At 42.2% G+C, this 17,233-nt stretch overlaps 1 protein-coding gene across 1 annotated transcript in view; it reads left to right on the top strand.

Annotated features, from left to right (window-relative positions):
• The window catches only part of WDR27 (WD repeat domain 27), a 501,316-nt gene that overhangs the window by 22,193 nt on the left and 461,890 nt on the right, over positions 1–17,233 (top strand). The window contains exons 6-9 of the mRNA XM_063443196.1: positions 1,876–1,993; positions 8,442–8,545; positions 9,742–9,806; positions 11,964–12,097. Coding sequence (XP_063299266.1) covers positions 1,876–1,993; positions 8,442–8,545; positions 9,742–9,806; positions 11,964–12,097 — 421 coding nt within the window. The remainder of the gene's footprint in view (positions 1–1,875; positions 1,994–8,441; positions 8,546–9,741; positions 9,807–11,963; positions 12,098–17,233) is intronic.

The following is a 17,233-nucleotide window of genomic DNA, read 5'->3' as shown; positions in this document are numbered from 1 at the left end:
TCTGGTGGCACAAACACTCCAGAACGGTCTCTATAATCATACAAACACAAGGATCAATACGACATGAACAATTCCTAACAGGATCCATTTATCATCATCAATTAATAAATCACCTAGGCTAAGAGTCAAATCAAAGCCTAAAGTTAAACCCTTAACTGGTGTATCATATACTTCTATCAGCTTTGCTTATATTTCATGCAATTTGTCTTTTACAAAAAAGTTGAAATCATTTCCTTTTGGAACACTCGTATTGATGAGAGAAGCATTCATGCTACATAAACGCTTGATTGGACAGTATGACTACTAAAACACTTTCTCAAGCAAGTGTCCAGCAGACTAATTCTGTACATAATCTTAACATATACTTATGGGGATAATTCCCAATAAAACTTGGTTCCTAAATTTAAACCTTGATTTAATAATCCCAATTAATTAATTGAATACTCTTGGATTAACTTCTAAAATTATAACTTTTCAAAACACTCATATATTAAATGTTAAAAACATAAAACCATCAAACCCTAAAAATTTGAAGATATTTGCACTATTAAACCTCATAGAAATTTTTCAACAATTGATTCTCTTATATATCCTAACTTCAGTCCTTTGTTCCAAATAATGAGTAGTACTAGGGCGAAATTACCTAAACAACACACTCCCTCCTTGTTTTTATTTATTTATTTCTATCCTCTTCTGGGTCAGTTTGCTGAAATATCTTCTAATACGTTCTTTAATAGGTTCAACCCTCTCAAAGCATGAATATCTTGTATTATAATCAGACCTATTGACCATCTGGTCTTTCAAGCTATGTAATAAGAAATACAGAAGTAGAAAGCAGGACATAAGACTGACACACTGTAACATAAAATATATAGCTCTGTATGCCTAGGAGAATATTCACTAAGCATTGCATAGGTAAAACAATTTGTTTTCCAACAGTTTAGATACAGTCAGGTTGTGATATCCGAATTTAAACAATGCCAGGGGCATTCGGATAATTAAAAATTGTATAATCTAAGTGTTTGGTAAAACTAAGACTGCTGTTATTGTGTTTGGCTGTGTTTGGTAAAATTAAGCTTAACTGTCTGTTTAGTTTAATCTTGTACCAAACCCTCGTGCTGGAAATTACTCACACAACACAGTCTGAGTGACTGCAACAATGGATTTTTCCAAGACCGTTTAATTTTAATTATTGCTAGCTTAGTTAACCATTTGTCATTCCTCTTCAATGCTAGTTGTTGTTTCATGTTTAACTCTGCTGCTAGAAGAGAATATATTACAATTGATGAATATGTTAAATATGGGTTCACATGCTATTTTGGCAGTGATGGAATTGAAAAACTGCAGTGTTATTTAACGCACAAAAATTAAAAGAACACTGTAGACACCCAAACTACTTCAGCTCACTGAAGTGGTCTGGGTGCATAGTCCCATGTCCCTTAACCCTGCAAAGGTAATTATTGCAATTTTTAATAAACTGCAATCATTTCCTTTGATGGTCAACTCCGCCTCTAGTGGCTTTCTACCAGTATTAAAAAGTTTACCACACATTGACTTGAAATTGGATGTAGTTTATTAGAGACTTTAGTTTTATTTGGAATTATAAAGTCGAAATTCTCAAGTTATCCGTGTTCACATCTACTTTCTTCTTTTTATTTGTATCAAGTTTTTTTTATTATGTGGCAAGAAAATCACACTTTATATTTTTAATTACGTCTGTTTTCTAGGAAATGGCAAAATCATTGTTTGTTTGTTTTTTTTGGTCTCGGCAACTTCCTCTGTATATTATGCTCAAAGAGTCTAAAAGTGAAAAACAAATAGCAAGTGCTTACTACTATTTTATTACATTTTGAATGTTTTTCAATGTATCTATAGATGACATTGCATATGAATCCTGTACGCTTGTTGGTGGTAAGACAGATGATTCAATAGATTCAGGACTTCCAATACTTCATATTCAACAATGTGAACCTTCATCACTAAACGATGAAATGTAAGTTATTTCAAACAATGTGTTTCTCATTGACATGTTACAATTAGTTCTTGCATTTATTTATTAAGTCTGAATCTATTACTATGGTATCTTTAATGGTTTGCGATTTATTTTTATTTTTTTCAATGTTATTTTTTTCATTTCTCCGGGCCAAGTAACCAAAATCCAATGCATACAGTCATAATCACAAGTGCCTTCTGTGGAGTGAATTATGTATTCTCTGTGTCATCTGATACATTGGACCCTTTACTATATAATGCCCTACATTATGTAATAAACATCTTCTTTTTTGTTTCTTTCTATTTACTTTTTCTGTCCATTCAAACCAAAATGCACTTAAAGCAACACTATAGTGTTAGGACTAAAAACATGTATTTCTAATGCTATTTTGTCCTGTTGATGTTTAGGTGTCCCACCCTGGAGTGGTTGCGAAAGGTAGATTTATTTACCTTTTCTCCCTCGCCACTCTGTTCCCTTTGTGACTGCCCTGCCTTCTTGACTGAGATCATCAATCTGGATGATCTCAGCCAATCCAATGCTTCCTCATAACAAAGCATTGGGAGGCTAGTGTGAATATGTGGCAAATCATGTGCTGCACCAATGAAATGCTGCTGTAGAAGCGACAATTGATATAGAACTGACTTGGTTCTCTATGCGGAAGCAACTTCATTGCAATGTTTTACAGCCATACACACAGACAGCCATACACCTATACACACACAGCCATACACACACAGCCATACACCTTTACATACAGACAGACAATACACATACACACACAGCCATACACCTATACACACAGACAGCCATACACACACACACACACAGCCATACAAACAGACTGGGTTGGTTTCTTACCTGGGGTCTAGTGGGGACTGCTAGCTGACACACGCAAGCTCATTTACACAAAAGCTCACTGTCACACACACGATCCCTACAGAAAAGCTCACTGACACACACACATGCTCACTGACACACATGCTATTGATACACAAACTCACTACAGGCAAGCTCATTGACACACATACACATGCCTGCTACAGACAAGCTCACTGACACATACATGCTCACTACAGACAAGCTCATTGACACACATACACATGCCTGCTACAGACAAGCTCACTGACACATACATGCTCACTACAGACAAGCTCACTGACACATACATGCTCACTACAGACAAACTCACTGACATATACACAAGCTCACAACAGACAAGCTTACTGACACACATACACAGGCTCACTACAGGCAAGCTCACTGACAAAACATGCTCACTACAAACTCACTGACCCACAAGTTCACTACAGACAAGCTCATTGTCACACACACATGCTCACTGACACATACATGCTCACTACAGACAAACTCACTGACATACACACAAGCTCACTGATACACATACACAGGCTCACTACAGGCAAGCTCACTGACAAAAACATGCTCACTACAAACTCACTGACACACAAGTTCACTACAGACAAGCTCATTGTCACACACACATGCTCACTGACACATACATGCTCACTACAGACAAACTCACTGACATACACACAAGCTCACTGATACACACACACATGCTCACTACAGGCAAGCTCACTGCCACACACAAACGCTTACTACAGAAAAGCTCACCGACACACACAAGCTCACTTACACATAAGCTCAGTGGCACACACACACACACAAATTCATTGACACACATACACATGCTACAGACCACTTCACTGACACACACACATATTCCCTACAGAAATGACACACATGCTCATTATACACAAACTCACCGACACACCCAAGCGCACTACAGACAAGCTCACTGACACACATGCGCATTATACACAAACTCACTGACACACACATGTTCATTACAGACAAGCTCACTGACACATACATGCTCACTACAGACAAACCCACTGACATACACTCAAGCTCACAACAGACAAGCTCACTGACACACATACACAGGCTCGCTACAGACAAGCTCAATGACAAACACATGTTCACTACAAACTCACTGACACACACACACAGGTTCACTACAGATAAGCTCATCGTCACACACATGCTCACTACAGACAAGCTCACTGACACACACAAGCTCACTTACACATAAACTCACTGACACACACACACACACACACACGCTCATTTACACACACACATGCTCACTACATACAACCTCGCTGACACACACATGCTCACTGACATATACACATGCTCACTACAGACCAGCTCACTTATACACACATGGTCACTACAAACTCACACACACACACCACAAGCTCACTGTGGCGAAAGTAACCTTGCTACTGGTTCTTGGAGGGGCCTGTTTGCCTGCCTCCTACCTTTGGACTATGGGCCATGCAAAAAGGCTCATAAAATACCTTTTTCGTGACTTTTTGCTATTCTGTTCGGTAGAGTGCATTCCATTCCTATTCTAACATTGACTACCGAACAACTGCACAAACCAGGGACCACCCGGGAGCTTGTTAACACCTATTAACACCTTGGAACGGTTCTCACTGCAGTGTTCTAATTGTTAGTCTTGGTGGCCACAATTCCTATGGACAACCACGAGGTGGCGGCCATCTTGTTCGCATGAACGCAGGCAGTGGTGTTTGAGCATGAATCTCATGGAACTAAAATCGGACACAGAAACTCCCAAACACTGCTGGACTTCCATCATCGCCTGCGTTCGGTTCTATACACTTTAGAAGTGCACTGTTTGGTGAAATCGTTCGTCTGGATGAGGGGCACAAGCTCCAGGGTAAGAACATTAACTATGTTCAGTAGTTTGTTTGTTTTCCAAACTACCGAACTAGACCGACTGCAAGCCCTGATTCTATGAAACTGTTTTGGGCATGGGACCATGCGTGCGGTCGGTCAAATAAGTGACTTCCAGGAAATTCCTGAACCCCTGAACTGATCTGGGTGATTTGGATATGTTGGTCACCCAGATCAGGGCTATCATGAGATCTAACTGTTGTGGGGTTTTTGTATGTTTTTTTTTTTTTTTTTTTTTTATATAAAAATGTGTGTTTTTCTGCCTGTAGATAATTGAGTTAGTACAGTCCATGACTCAATTATCTCCCAGGTACAGAGCAGGGATTATCTGATTATGGGAGTTTCCTGGATCTGAGAGCCAATGTGGTTGTGTAATTGTTTATACTGTGGTTTACTCTCAGGTCCAGGGGGAAGGGTCCCTTGCATGGGGACTTGCATATAGGGACAGTTGTGGCTCCTATTAAACGAGTTCCTGCTTACCCTCAACATAGAGCCTTGTCTCACGTGTGGGGGAAATGGCTGTATCTACCCTAGGGATTGCTATATCACTCTACTCCCTCTACTCTCCTGGGATTATAATAAATTGCTCTTTTAAGAGCATGTTGCTATGCTCTCCTCCAAGAGAGGTCTACCCACTGGAAGCTGGATCCTGGTCTTGGGTCCAGGGTGGGAGGAGGACAGCGAGACCCCAACGAAGCTGTAATGCAGGAAGTGGGGGCTACAGTGCTGATGGTGGAGTGCCTGGAGTACTCGGTGAGCACTAGGAGCATTGATTGGCGGAGGCACCCAGTAGGGTGCCAGGCAGTCTGTCACACACGTACACATACTGTCATGGGCTGAAGATTACCTGTCACAGAAGGCTGTGGGAGACTGTCCTCTTCCTTCGTCAGCAGTGTGAGTGCAGGGGCAAAGCTTGTGAGGGGGCAGGGTTTGAGTCCGGGAGGCGGGGTTGGAGCATAGATGCACGAAAATGGTGAGCATTCAGAAGGGAGCCTTACAGTGCTCCCTCCGGCTCCCTGGTAGCTTAAATGCGGCTCCCAGCACCTCGCTCCAGCCCCCAGTAACCTCCCTTCTTTCCCTCAGACTGAGCTGTTACAGTCTGAGAGAAAATTGCCTGCAGACGCCCATGGTGATGGTGCTCAGTCTTAACATTTATTTTCTGCTAAATCACTCACTTTCCCAGTTTCTCTGTTAATACTTTCAAAATAAAACATTTTATGCTCTAAACATTAATACTGTATTATAAGAATAACATTTCCATGTCAATTATGTAATAAAAAAAAATCATTTTATTATTGGTAACACCAGAAAGATATTACAGAAGACACATGCACAGGGTGCATGGCTGTGCAATCTGTGAATGCCAACAGGGTGACACATCCAAACAAGGTGAAGTTTACTGATACATTATCAGAGTTTTTACTGTTTATTGTTAAGAAAATGCTCACAACCTATTATAAAGTTACATAGCTGAAAAGAGACTTGCGTCCATCAAGTTCAGCCTTCCTCACATTTGTTTTTGCTGTTGATCCAAAAGAAGGCAAAACAAACAGTTTGAAGCACTTCCAATTTTGCAACAAGCTAGGAAAAAAAATCCTTCTTGACCCCAGAATGGCAGTCAGAGTTATCCTTGGATCAAGCAGTTATTACCCTACATTGAAAGATTATATCCTTGATGTGAAGAAAATTGACTTTTATTTAACATTTTCTTCTTTATTCAGTTTGTTTCCTCCATTTACTGCATGGATATTGAATATTGGTTCGGTAGTTTGAAACTACCGAACACCGACCACCCTCCTGGCTCGTTAAGTTCAAAAGAACCGACTATTAAGTGCTCCATGGGCGGCCGCTGTTCGTATAGCCGAACGCCACGTGGAATAGAAAACGGCGGCCATCTTGTTCGCACGAGGGGAGTCAGCAGGACTTGGTCGTCGAGTGTCTGGAACTAAAATCGGACACTCGACCTCACGAACCACCGCTGAAACTACCGAACGCCTGCTTCTCTTAATTACCGAACAGCCAGAAGAGCGCCATTCGGTAGTTTTGTTCGTACGGACAAGGGGAGCAATCGCTCATATGAGCCAGGATGATCCATTCGGTACTTTGTTAGTTTTTTTACCTTTTTCTTAATTGACCGACCGCACACGCTGAATTCTTGGAACTGTTTTGGGCAGGAGCCTCGTGTGGTCAGTAAAACATGACTTCCATACTTTTTAAGAACCCCCGCACCGATCTGGGTGAAATTTGGATATGTTTGTCCCCCAGATCGGGGCTATCAGGATATGTAATTTGTGGGGATACCTTGTGGGGAAAGGGGTGTTCCAACTTTTGGGAAAATTGTGTGCCCTCTGCCTGGAGATAATTGATTTATTCCTTAACTTATCTCAATATCTCCCAGGCAGAGGGAAGGCGTGTATTACTGTAAAACTGTATGATGATTGGCTAATGTCTTTGTTTGCTGTGGGAGGTCCTCTTGCAGGAAGATTTCTCATAAAAGCCAGTGTGTTTTCAATAAACTCCATTCCTGTTACACCCTTCATGAAGTCTAGGCTCATGTTTGGGGAATATTCTATTTGCTGGGGAGAATCGTCCGGGAAGCTGCATTCATCTACACTATTCCTCTACTCCCTGCTGCAGCTATAATCACTTATGCTCCGCTGTTGGGAAAGGAATAGAAGACCGCAGTACCATAAACACTTGAATATTCTGTTTTTGCAAGTTTGCATCTAGTAGCTGTTTGAACATATGTATGGACTCTGATAAAACCACTTCTTCAGGCAGAGAATTCCACATCCTTATTGTTCTTACAGTAAAAAAAACCTTTCCTTTGCCTTAGACAAAATCTCCTTTCTTCCAGTCTAAACGCATGACCTCGTATCCTATGTAAAGTCCAGTTTGTAAATAGATTTCCACACAATGGTTTGTATTGGCCCCGAATATATTTGTATAATATTATCATATCCCCTCTCAGGTGACATTTTTCTAAACTAAATAGGTTTAAATTTGTTAAACTTTCTTCATAGCTGATATGTTCCATTCCTTTTATTAATTTTGTAGCCTGCCTCTGCACTTTTTCTAGTGCCATAATATCCTTCTTTAGAACAGGTGCCCAAAATTGCACAGCATATTCAATATGTGGTCTTACCAGTGATTTATAAAGAGGCAAAATGATATTCTCGTCCCGAGAATGAATGCCCTTTTTCATGCATGACAATACCTTAATGGCCTTGGCCACTGCTGATTGACATTGCACATTGTTGCATAGTTTGTTGTCTATAACAATTCCCAAGTCCTTTTCGTGTGTTGTTATCCCTAATTCGCTTCCATTAAGGGTATACGTTGCTTGTGTATTCTTTACGCCGAAGTGCATAACTTTGCATTTTTCAACATTAAATTTCATCTGCCATTTGAGTGCCCAGTCCCCCAGTCTATCTAAGTCCCTCTGCAGCAAAGTAATATCTTGTTCACATTGTATTATTTTACAGAGTTTTATGACATCTGCAAACACTGAAACATGACTTTAAATGCGGTCTTCAAGATCATAATGCTGTCTTCAATGATTTATTTTTTGTTCTAAAACTTTTTTGAGAGCATTGTAACTGTAATTTCTATTTGTGCTTACACTTATTTTTTTGTAATTTTGTTTTATCCTGTTTTAAAGCTCATTAGCAGGAATAGCAAGACGCCTGTGGGTTTCAAGTTCCACTGCTCTGCTTTTAATAAATATTGCCAATTCCGACATTGAGGCGGTTTTAAATTTTAAAGGTATAACAAGCATTTCCTTTTATTTAATCTTCAACCATGTGTCATCCATACCTACAGTAGTAATAAAACCAAAAGTCAAAGGTTATTAAAGGTGTATTTAAAAGAAAACATAAGGACGCTTTGTTAAATAATTGTACACACCATATATGAAAAATGAAGTATAAATTAAGACTGTGATAATAATTTTTATTTTATAATTTATTTTGTTTTTGATTTTATGAATAGGGTACAAAATGTCATGCTTATTCAAACTTTAAAGACTTGCCACTTTATTGTGTCTTAATTTACAGGCAAAGTCCACAGCATGCATTGTAAGGGGTAAAGATGTGAATGGCAGCATTTTTAAAACCGTCATTTTAATGTAAACAATTTAATGTGAATTAGTTTGCACAATTAAAAGGAAAAATTAAAGACAAACAAAATGCAAATTTAGAAATGGTGTAGTTAGCAACAATTAAAAGAAAACAAAAATGAATTGTGTTCCTTCTTTTACTCATACATGGCATTTAACATGCATTCATAAAGTACTTTCATATAAAGGGTAACAATTCTACATATATACAATTATATATATATATATATATATTACTCTAAGTAACAAGACAACTTTTAACTTTAACTTAAAACAAAACAAAACAAAAACAGTTTTGGTGTTTCGATCATGCCCCTGCAGTTTCGCTGCTCTGGTATATGCCATTTAAGAGTTACTTTACTTCTGTTTATGCAGCCCTAGCCACACTCCTCTGACCAGTCTCTCTACATACTTCCTGAAAAAGGGCTGAACTTATTTATTGCGCAGTCTGTTCAATTTAGAATTTCTTATTCTGCTCTGCAATTGCTCACTAGAGCTTACAGCAGTCTCATGTGTGATTAAAGATCAATTAACTGAGCATGAGATACAAACTTTTAAAGTAAAAAATACAAATAAAATAAACCTTTTTTTTTTTTCATGGAGACTGTGTGAGCCACAGCCATGGGATGTCTGGCTAAGGCTGAATAAACTATGATTTCACTCCTAACCAGCAGTGAATTGAGCAGTGAAACTGCATCAGGATGTTTTCATTAAGCTAAAATTATTTTGGTGTGTACAGTAGCTTGCTGCTCATGATATATAGTATGTAGTAGGTCATTACAGCATAACTGATTGTATTATCATTATTATAATTGTTTTCTAACGTCGTATTTTTCTTTAAAAGACTATGAAGACCTAAGCATTCAAGTGGCTGGATCATGTGCACTGTCCAGCACTGTGAGCAGTAAGGTGAGAAATATGAATAGAATGGTATGGTATAAAGCAGGGCTGGTGAATGGTTTTAGATAGATGGTAAAATCTTCTGCAGAAATCAAGTAACAAATTGATTTCCTCTTCCATTTTTATCATTGCTGTTTTTTCATTGCTTGTTCACCCCATTAATGTTCTTGTATCTTTCCACTAGTTTCCCATTTTTTTCTTGCATCTTAGTCCCACCATTTACACTGATCAGCCACTACACTAAATTCACCTGCCTAACACTGTAGGTCCTTCTCGAGCAATGGACTCCACAAGACCTCTGAATGTGTCATGTAGTATCTGGCTAGATTGCACATCTATTTGATTGCAGGGGTGTGTTTACACCCCCTATGAAGAGGTTTGCCCCCACAAACAGAGGCGGTTCTCTAATTAGGTAGTTTAGGCGGCCGCCTAAGGCCTTGTGCTGGCTGGAGCCTCGCGGCCACCTAAACCACCTAACGACAGACTGTGTCGGGTCCTCGGTCAGTGACCGACGACCCCACACCAGGAGGGGGCCCTGGGCTTGCTCAGTTCCTCCTGTCTGCCCGGCCAGCCATCAGAGACACCGGTCAGCAGCTCTGCCATGTGTCTCACCGAGAACTGGCCAATCAGAGCATTGCTGCGAGTTACCACGACAACGCTCTGACGGGTCTCTCGAGATATATACACGGATGTAATGGCCATCGGACCACCAGGGAATAAAGGTATTTAGTACCACCTCCCTCTCCCCATCACCCCCTCTTAATATCACCCCCCCTCCCTCTCACCATCACCCCACCTCCCTCTCACCATCACCCCCACTCCCTCTCACCATCACCCCCACCTCCCTCTCACCATCACCCCCACCTCCCTCTCACCATCACCCCCACCTCCCTCTCACCATCACCCCACCTCCCTCTCACCATCACCCCACCTCCCTCTCACCATCACACCCCTCCCTCTCACCATCACCCCCCTCCCTCCCTCTCACCATCACCCCCCTCCCTCCCTCTCACCATCACCCCCCTCCCTCCCTCTCACCATCACCCCCCTCCCTCCCTCTCACCATCACCCCCCTCCCTCCCTCTCACCATCACCCCCCTCCCTCCCTCTCACCATCACCCCCCTTCCCTCTCACCATCACCCCCCTCCCTCTCACCATCACCCCCTCCCTCTCACCATCACCCCCTCCCTCTCCCTCACTCCATCACCCTCCCTCTCCCTCACACCATCACCCTCCCTCTCCCTCACACCATCACCCTCCCTCTCCCTCACACCATCACCCTCCCTCTCCCTCACACCATCACCCTCCCTCTCCCTCACACAATCACTCTCCCTCACACCATCACCCTCCCTCTCCCTCTCACCATCACCCTCCCTCTCCCTCTCACCATCACCCTTCCTCTCCCTCTCACCATCACCCCTCCCTCTCACCATCACCCCCCTTCTCCCTCACACCATCACCCCCCTTCTCCCTCACACCATCACCCCCCCTTCTCCCTCACACCATCACCCCCCCTTCTCCCTCACACCATCACCCCCCCTTCTCCCTCACACCATCACCCCCCCTTCTCCCTCACACCATCACCCCCCCCCCTCTCCCTCACACCATCACCCCCCCTTCTCCCTCACACCATCACCCCTCTCTCCCTCACACCATCACCCCCCCTCTCCCTCTTACCATCACCTACTCACACACTGGATCACCCCCCACACACACACAGTATCACCCCTCTTACATACACAGCCTCCCCAGACACACTGTTAGCATCCCTCACACTGTCACCCCTCCCTACACTGTCGTCACCCCCCAACATTGTCAGCCTCTTCATGCATCCACACTCACATTAACCACTCTCATCCCCTCCAAACTCACCTGCCTTCACTGTGTCACACTCACCCTGTCACATTAGCCCCCCTTAATTCTGTCACACTCGTCTCGTATATATGGGACAGTGTGCATGTATTGCAACTCTAATTTTTTCACTTTGGTGTTAGTGGGGCCTCATGTTTGAGTTTCGCCTAAGGCCTCATAAAGTCTAGAGCCGCCTCTGCCCACAAATGCCTGTATTTTGGCTGGAATCACCAGGTTAAATTATATGTTTCTTTAGACCCAGTTTTGTAATGAATAAAATATGATAAAATGTTGATTTCACTTATTTTTTTCAGGTTTTCTGTTTGCTTGCTTCAATGTTTGGAAACCAAATTTCGCTTCTAGAGCTAGACACCTATGGCCTGAGGATATCCCAGCACTGTGAAGTGCGACCTTGTAGATCTGATACTGATTTATCCATTGTTTCCAGGTATTAGACATTTAACACATATAGTTTATTTTACTATAAGTCTTAAGTTAACATAAAAACTATTTATTAGTTGTTACTAAACCAGTTATCTGTTAGATACTTTTGTTTTGTGGATATCTTTTTTTATTAGTATTTTGTTTTCTTATACAATGGTACAAATAAAAATAAAAGAGGACGATAAAAAGAACGCACAAGAAGTGAAGCAGGCCCCCATCAGGGATATGTATTGTTTCCTTCTCCCTTGTCCCCCTCTCCTTTAACTATCTGATGAATACTGAATGAACACCAGCATTTTTAGAATGTCAGAAGTGCCACCTTTACAAGAGGGTTTATTCATTAAATGCGGATTAGGTAAATTTAGGTCAAACTAGCTATGTTGGAAAATGTATCCATGGCACATACACATTCTGATGGACACACACTTTGAAACACAAACATACACACACACACACACAGCAACACAAACACCTGGTTGTGTAGTGGTGATAGTTTGCTGTAACTCCTGGCATCAGCCATCATGTTGCTGAGCTTATCCATTATAAAGTGTAGTGTAACTTCACATTGTACTGGAGCAGGGAACAGTGTTCTGGCTGCTGCCAGGAGTTACAGCACAGTATCACTTTGCCCTCAACTCTGCAGCTCATACCAGCCTAAATACAGGGAGAGTGCAGTGCAGAGCAGACATAACAGCCCTCTTACCCCCCTGCTCTTGGGACTGCAGCATCAGCTCACTGAAACATGAGAGCCTACAGACATTAATATAAGTATAGTGTGCAAACAAAATTAGTTTGCAATAAACAAATGTAGTTTACAATTATGCAAATTGCATATATATGATTGCAGGGTATGAATGCATACTCTGGCAATCGTGCATGCACAAGTGTCGAAGTAAAGTGGTTAAAGGATCTCAATAAGCCCAGTAACAACTTTCCTTGCAAAGGTTATGGTACCCAAAGCACTTTTCACTTACTCACAGTGGAGTGTACAAATTTCTGCAGCTATAAGCCAACCCATTAGAGCGGTCAGTCTCTTAGTTCATGGATGTCTATATTAATTTTGTCCATATTTTGATTGAAGTGTTTTAGGTGCATAGACACTGACTCTGTCCTTTTTTTCTTTGTGAAAAAACTAACAACAAAAAAACCTACACAAAAACAGTCAAAAGAATGGTCCACAAAGTTAAAAGAAGAGATCATTGTCCTTAACAAACAAAAAACAGGATTCAAAAAGATAGCAGTGGAAGCATAGTTTGCAAGTTCAAATTTGAAGGAACAGGAAAGAAAACAGGACAGGAAAGAAAGAAAAAGGAAGATATCAATGCCTGCAACCAGATTTCTGAAAATGCAGGTCGCAAAAAACCCTTGAATGACTGCAAAGGACTTGCAGCAATAATTAATGGCAACAGGCACGGAGATTTCAGTGAGCCCAGTAAGGCGCATACTAAACACAGAAGGTTTCCATGCCAGAACTCCAGCATACACTACTACTGACCCAAAAGCACAAAAAACAATTATGTTATTATTGCCATTTATATAGCACCAACAGATTCCGTAGCGCTTTACAATATTATGAGAGGGGGGTATTTAACTATAAATAGGACAATTACAAGAAAACATACAGGAACAAAAGGTTGAAGAGGACCCTGCTCAAATGAGCTTACGGTCTGTAGGAGGTAGGGTATAAAACACATTAGGACATGAAATAGCAATCAAATAAGATGGGAGTGAAGCAGAACTGGAGGAGAGAGTAAACTGCTGCCCTTTAGGAGAGAGCAAAAGATAGGTATGTGAGGTAGAGGTTACTCTGGGAGGCCATAAGCTTTCCTAAAGAGATGGGTTTTAAGGCACTTCTTAAACGATTGAAGGCTAGGCAGGCTATTCCATGGTAAGGGAGACTTCTATAGGATACAGGAAGCCAATGTAAGGACTGACAGAGGAGTGAAGTGTGAGACTAGAGCGGAAAGTCAGTCTGGCGGCAGCATTCATAACAGTCTGTAGCGGGGCAATACGGCTTTTGGGAAGACCAACTAGGAGAGGGTTACAAAAATCCATGCAGGAAATTACTAGAGCATGGACAAGCTCCTTGGTAGCATATTGCGTAAGAATGGGCGGATGCGGGCTATGTTTTTAAGATGGAATCTACAGGATTTGGCAACATACTGGATGTGAGGCCAGAATCAAGTATGAAGCCAAGACCGCGCGCTTGCAAGGATGTGTTTATGTGGATACCACTAACTTGAAGGGAGAGTGAAAGAGGAGGATCAGTATTAGGAGGAGGAAAGACAAGGAGCTCAGTTTTAGAGAGATTGAGTTTCAGAAAGCAGGAGGACATCCAGTCAGGGATGGAAGAAAGGCAAGCAGTGACACGTTGCAGGACGGCAGGGGAAAGGTCTGGGTACGCTGGGTGTCATCAGCGTACTGGTTGTAGTGGAATCCAAAAGAGGTAATACGTTTGCCAAGAGAGGCAGTATAAAGAGAAAATAGAAGGGGACCAAGAACAGAGCCTTGGGGGACTCTAAAAAAAAAAGGACGATAAAGGACAAGGGGAGGAGGTATCAATAGTAAAGGAGACACTGAATGAGCGTTGGGAGAGATAAGAGGAAAACCACAAGAGGACAGAGACTGAGAAATTGAAGAGTTTGAAGAAGGAGAACATGATCAATGGTGTCAAAGGCAGCAGAGAGGTCAAGAAGAATTATTATGGAGTAGTGGCCTTTGGATTTAGCTGCAATTAGGTCGTTAGTAACTTTGATAAGAGGAGTCTCCGTAGAGTGGAGAGGGCGGAAGCCAGTTTGAAGAGGGTCAAGAAGAGAGTTGGAATTGAGGAAGTGAGACATACGGGTAAAGACAAGTCTTTCCAAAAGATTTGAGGAAAAAGGGAGCAGGAATATGGGACGATAGTTAGAGGGGGAGGACAGGTCAAGAGATGTTTTTTTTTCAGTACAGTGGCATGTTTAAGGTCAGCAGGGACATTGCCAGAAGAGAGAGAGCAGTTGAAGATGTGTATTAAGGAAGGCACAAGACAGGGGGAGAGAGATCTGATAAGGTGAGATGGGTCAGGATCGAGTGGGCAAATGGTGGGGCGAGAGGAAAGGAGAAGCACAGCCACCTTTTGTTCAGTAGCCAGGGAGAAAGTCTGAAGGGTAGGAAAGACATGATCAGCATGTGGTTGAGAAAGAGAGCGGCAAGGCGGAGCAAATTCTTTCCTTAGCTGTTCAATCTTGTCGGTAAAGTAGCATGCTTTGCTATTGGCTGTGAGGTTAGTTTGGGGGGTGGCCACAGCAGGGCAAAGAAGAGAGTTAAAGGTCTAAAAGAGACACCTGGGATTGCGGGAGCATGAACTAATGAGAGAGGAAAAGTATGACTGTTTGGCGAGGGTAAGGGCAAGGGCTGTGCTGTATGAACACATAATCTATAATGGAGTCTGTCTGGGTGCGAGACTTCCTCCAGGAGTGTTCAGCACAACAGGAGCATCTTTGCAGATAACGTGTTGATTTAGTATGCCACGGTTGGGGGCTTTCCCTCGTCAAGGTGCATGTTTGGAGCGGGGCTGCAGCGTTCAAGGTAGAGGTGAGGGTAGTGTTATATGTGGAGATGGCCAGTGAGGGACAGGAGAGGGAAGGGATTGATAGCAGTTGTGAATCAATATCTGCTGACAGATGCTGGAGGTCAATAGAATTAAGGTTCCTACTGGTAGGTAGAGTTGAGGGGGGCTAGGCTGAGATTGTTGTGTGAGGTGGTACTTGAGAGCAAACGATAAGAGGTGTTGATCAGAGAGAGGAAATGGAGTGTTGCAGATATTAGATGCTGTACATTCATAAGAGAAAATTAGGTTGGGGTTATGGCCAGCTACATGGGTGGAAGAATTAGCCCACTGTGATAGCCGAGGGAGGAAGTAATTGAAAGTAGTTTAGAGGCTGCTGAGGTCAAAGGTGGGTTAATGGGAATATTGAAGCCCCCTAGAATTAGGAATGTAATATTAGAAGAGAGGAAGTAGGTTAGCCAGGCAGCAAAGTAGTCAAGGAAGAGACGAGGAGAACCATGGGGGGGATGAATAACGGCAATGTTAGCAGAGAAGGGTTTGAAGAAGCGAATCTAATGAATTTCGAATAATGGGAAAGAGAGGGAATGGAGGTAGGGGAGTTCGTAGAGGTTTGAAAGAACACAGAAGTTATGTCATCCTGTTCTGTAGAGTAATAAAACTAAACTGGAATTTTTCGTCTCAATGGATTAGCGGTATGTCTGGAGTTAAGCATGTTGTGGTTCGATGATGCTCTGGGGCTGCTTTGTATCCGCTGGCAGTAGAAACCTGCAGCGTGTGGAAGGCAAGATGGATTCATTTAAGTAACAGGAAATCCTATCAGAAAAAGTCATGCCGTCTTTGAGGAAGCTGAAGTATGGACGCCATTGGACCTTCCAATAAGACAATGATCCCAAGCATACCTTAAATTCTACCAAGGCTTGGTTGCAGAAGAAGTCTTGGAGAATTCTACAGTGGCCATCTCAGTCACCTGATGGGGTTTGAAAAAGGCGGTTGCAGCACTCAAACCAAAGAATATTACTGAACTGGCGAAAATTGCTCATGAGCAATGTACTTAGATTTCTCTGTAATGCTGCCAGAAGCTGGTATCTTTCTATGCATCTCATTTGCAGCAGGTCATAACAGCAAAAGGGTTCTGTGGGGAAATCAACTGCATTCGTTGTGTATTTTTTAATTTTATTTGTCAATTGCAAACAGCTGAAAGTCGGTACATTTTGACAATAAACCTGCTTTTCGGTGGGGGGGGGGGGGGGTGGAATAAGTTTGATTACAACTGTAGAGTTAACCCCTTAAGGAGGCATGATGGGAAATTTCCGTCATGCAGTATTTTTCCAGCAGGGTCCATTTCCTTGCTGGTAACTATGCGCCCCAGGTATCATTTGATACCTTTGGGGCTACCCTCTCTCACCTAGGGCCAGAATTAGGCCCCAGACTGACCGATGCTCTGTTTGCAGAGCTCAAAGTGAGTGCTGCAAACCAGCATTTAAATGGGGATTTACATTCCCACTGTTACAATTTGGTTTGATCAGGGTTAAATCCCTGCTCACACCTAGGAATTCCAGGTATCAATGAAAACCTGAGGCTCCCCTCTATCAG

This window comes from Pelobates fuscus, chromosome 2 (assembly GCF_036172605.1).
Source record: "Pelobates fuscus isolate aPelFus1 chromosome 2, aPelFus1.pri, whole genome shotgun sequence".
NCBI classification, from domain to species: domain Eukaryota; kingdom Metazoa; phylum Chordata; class Amphibia; order Anura; family Pelobatidae; genus Pelobates; species Pelobates fuscus.
This window is presented reverse-complemented; position numbering and strand designations above follow the sequence as displayed.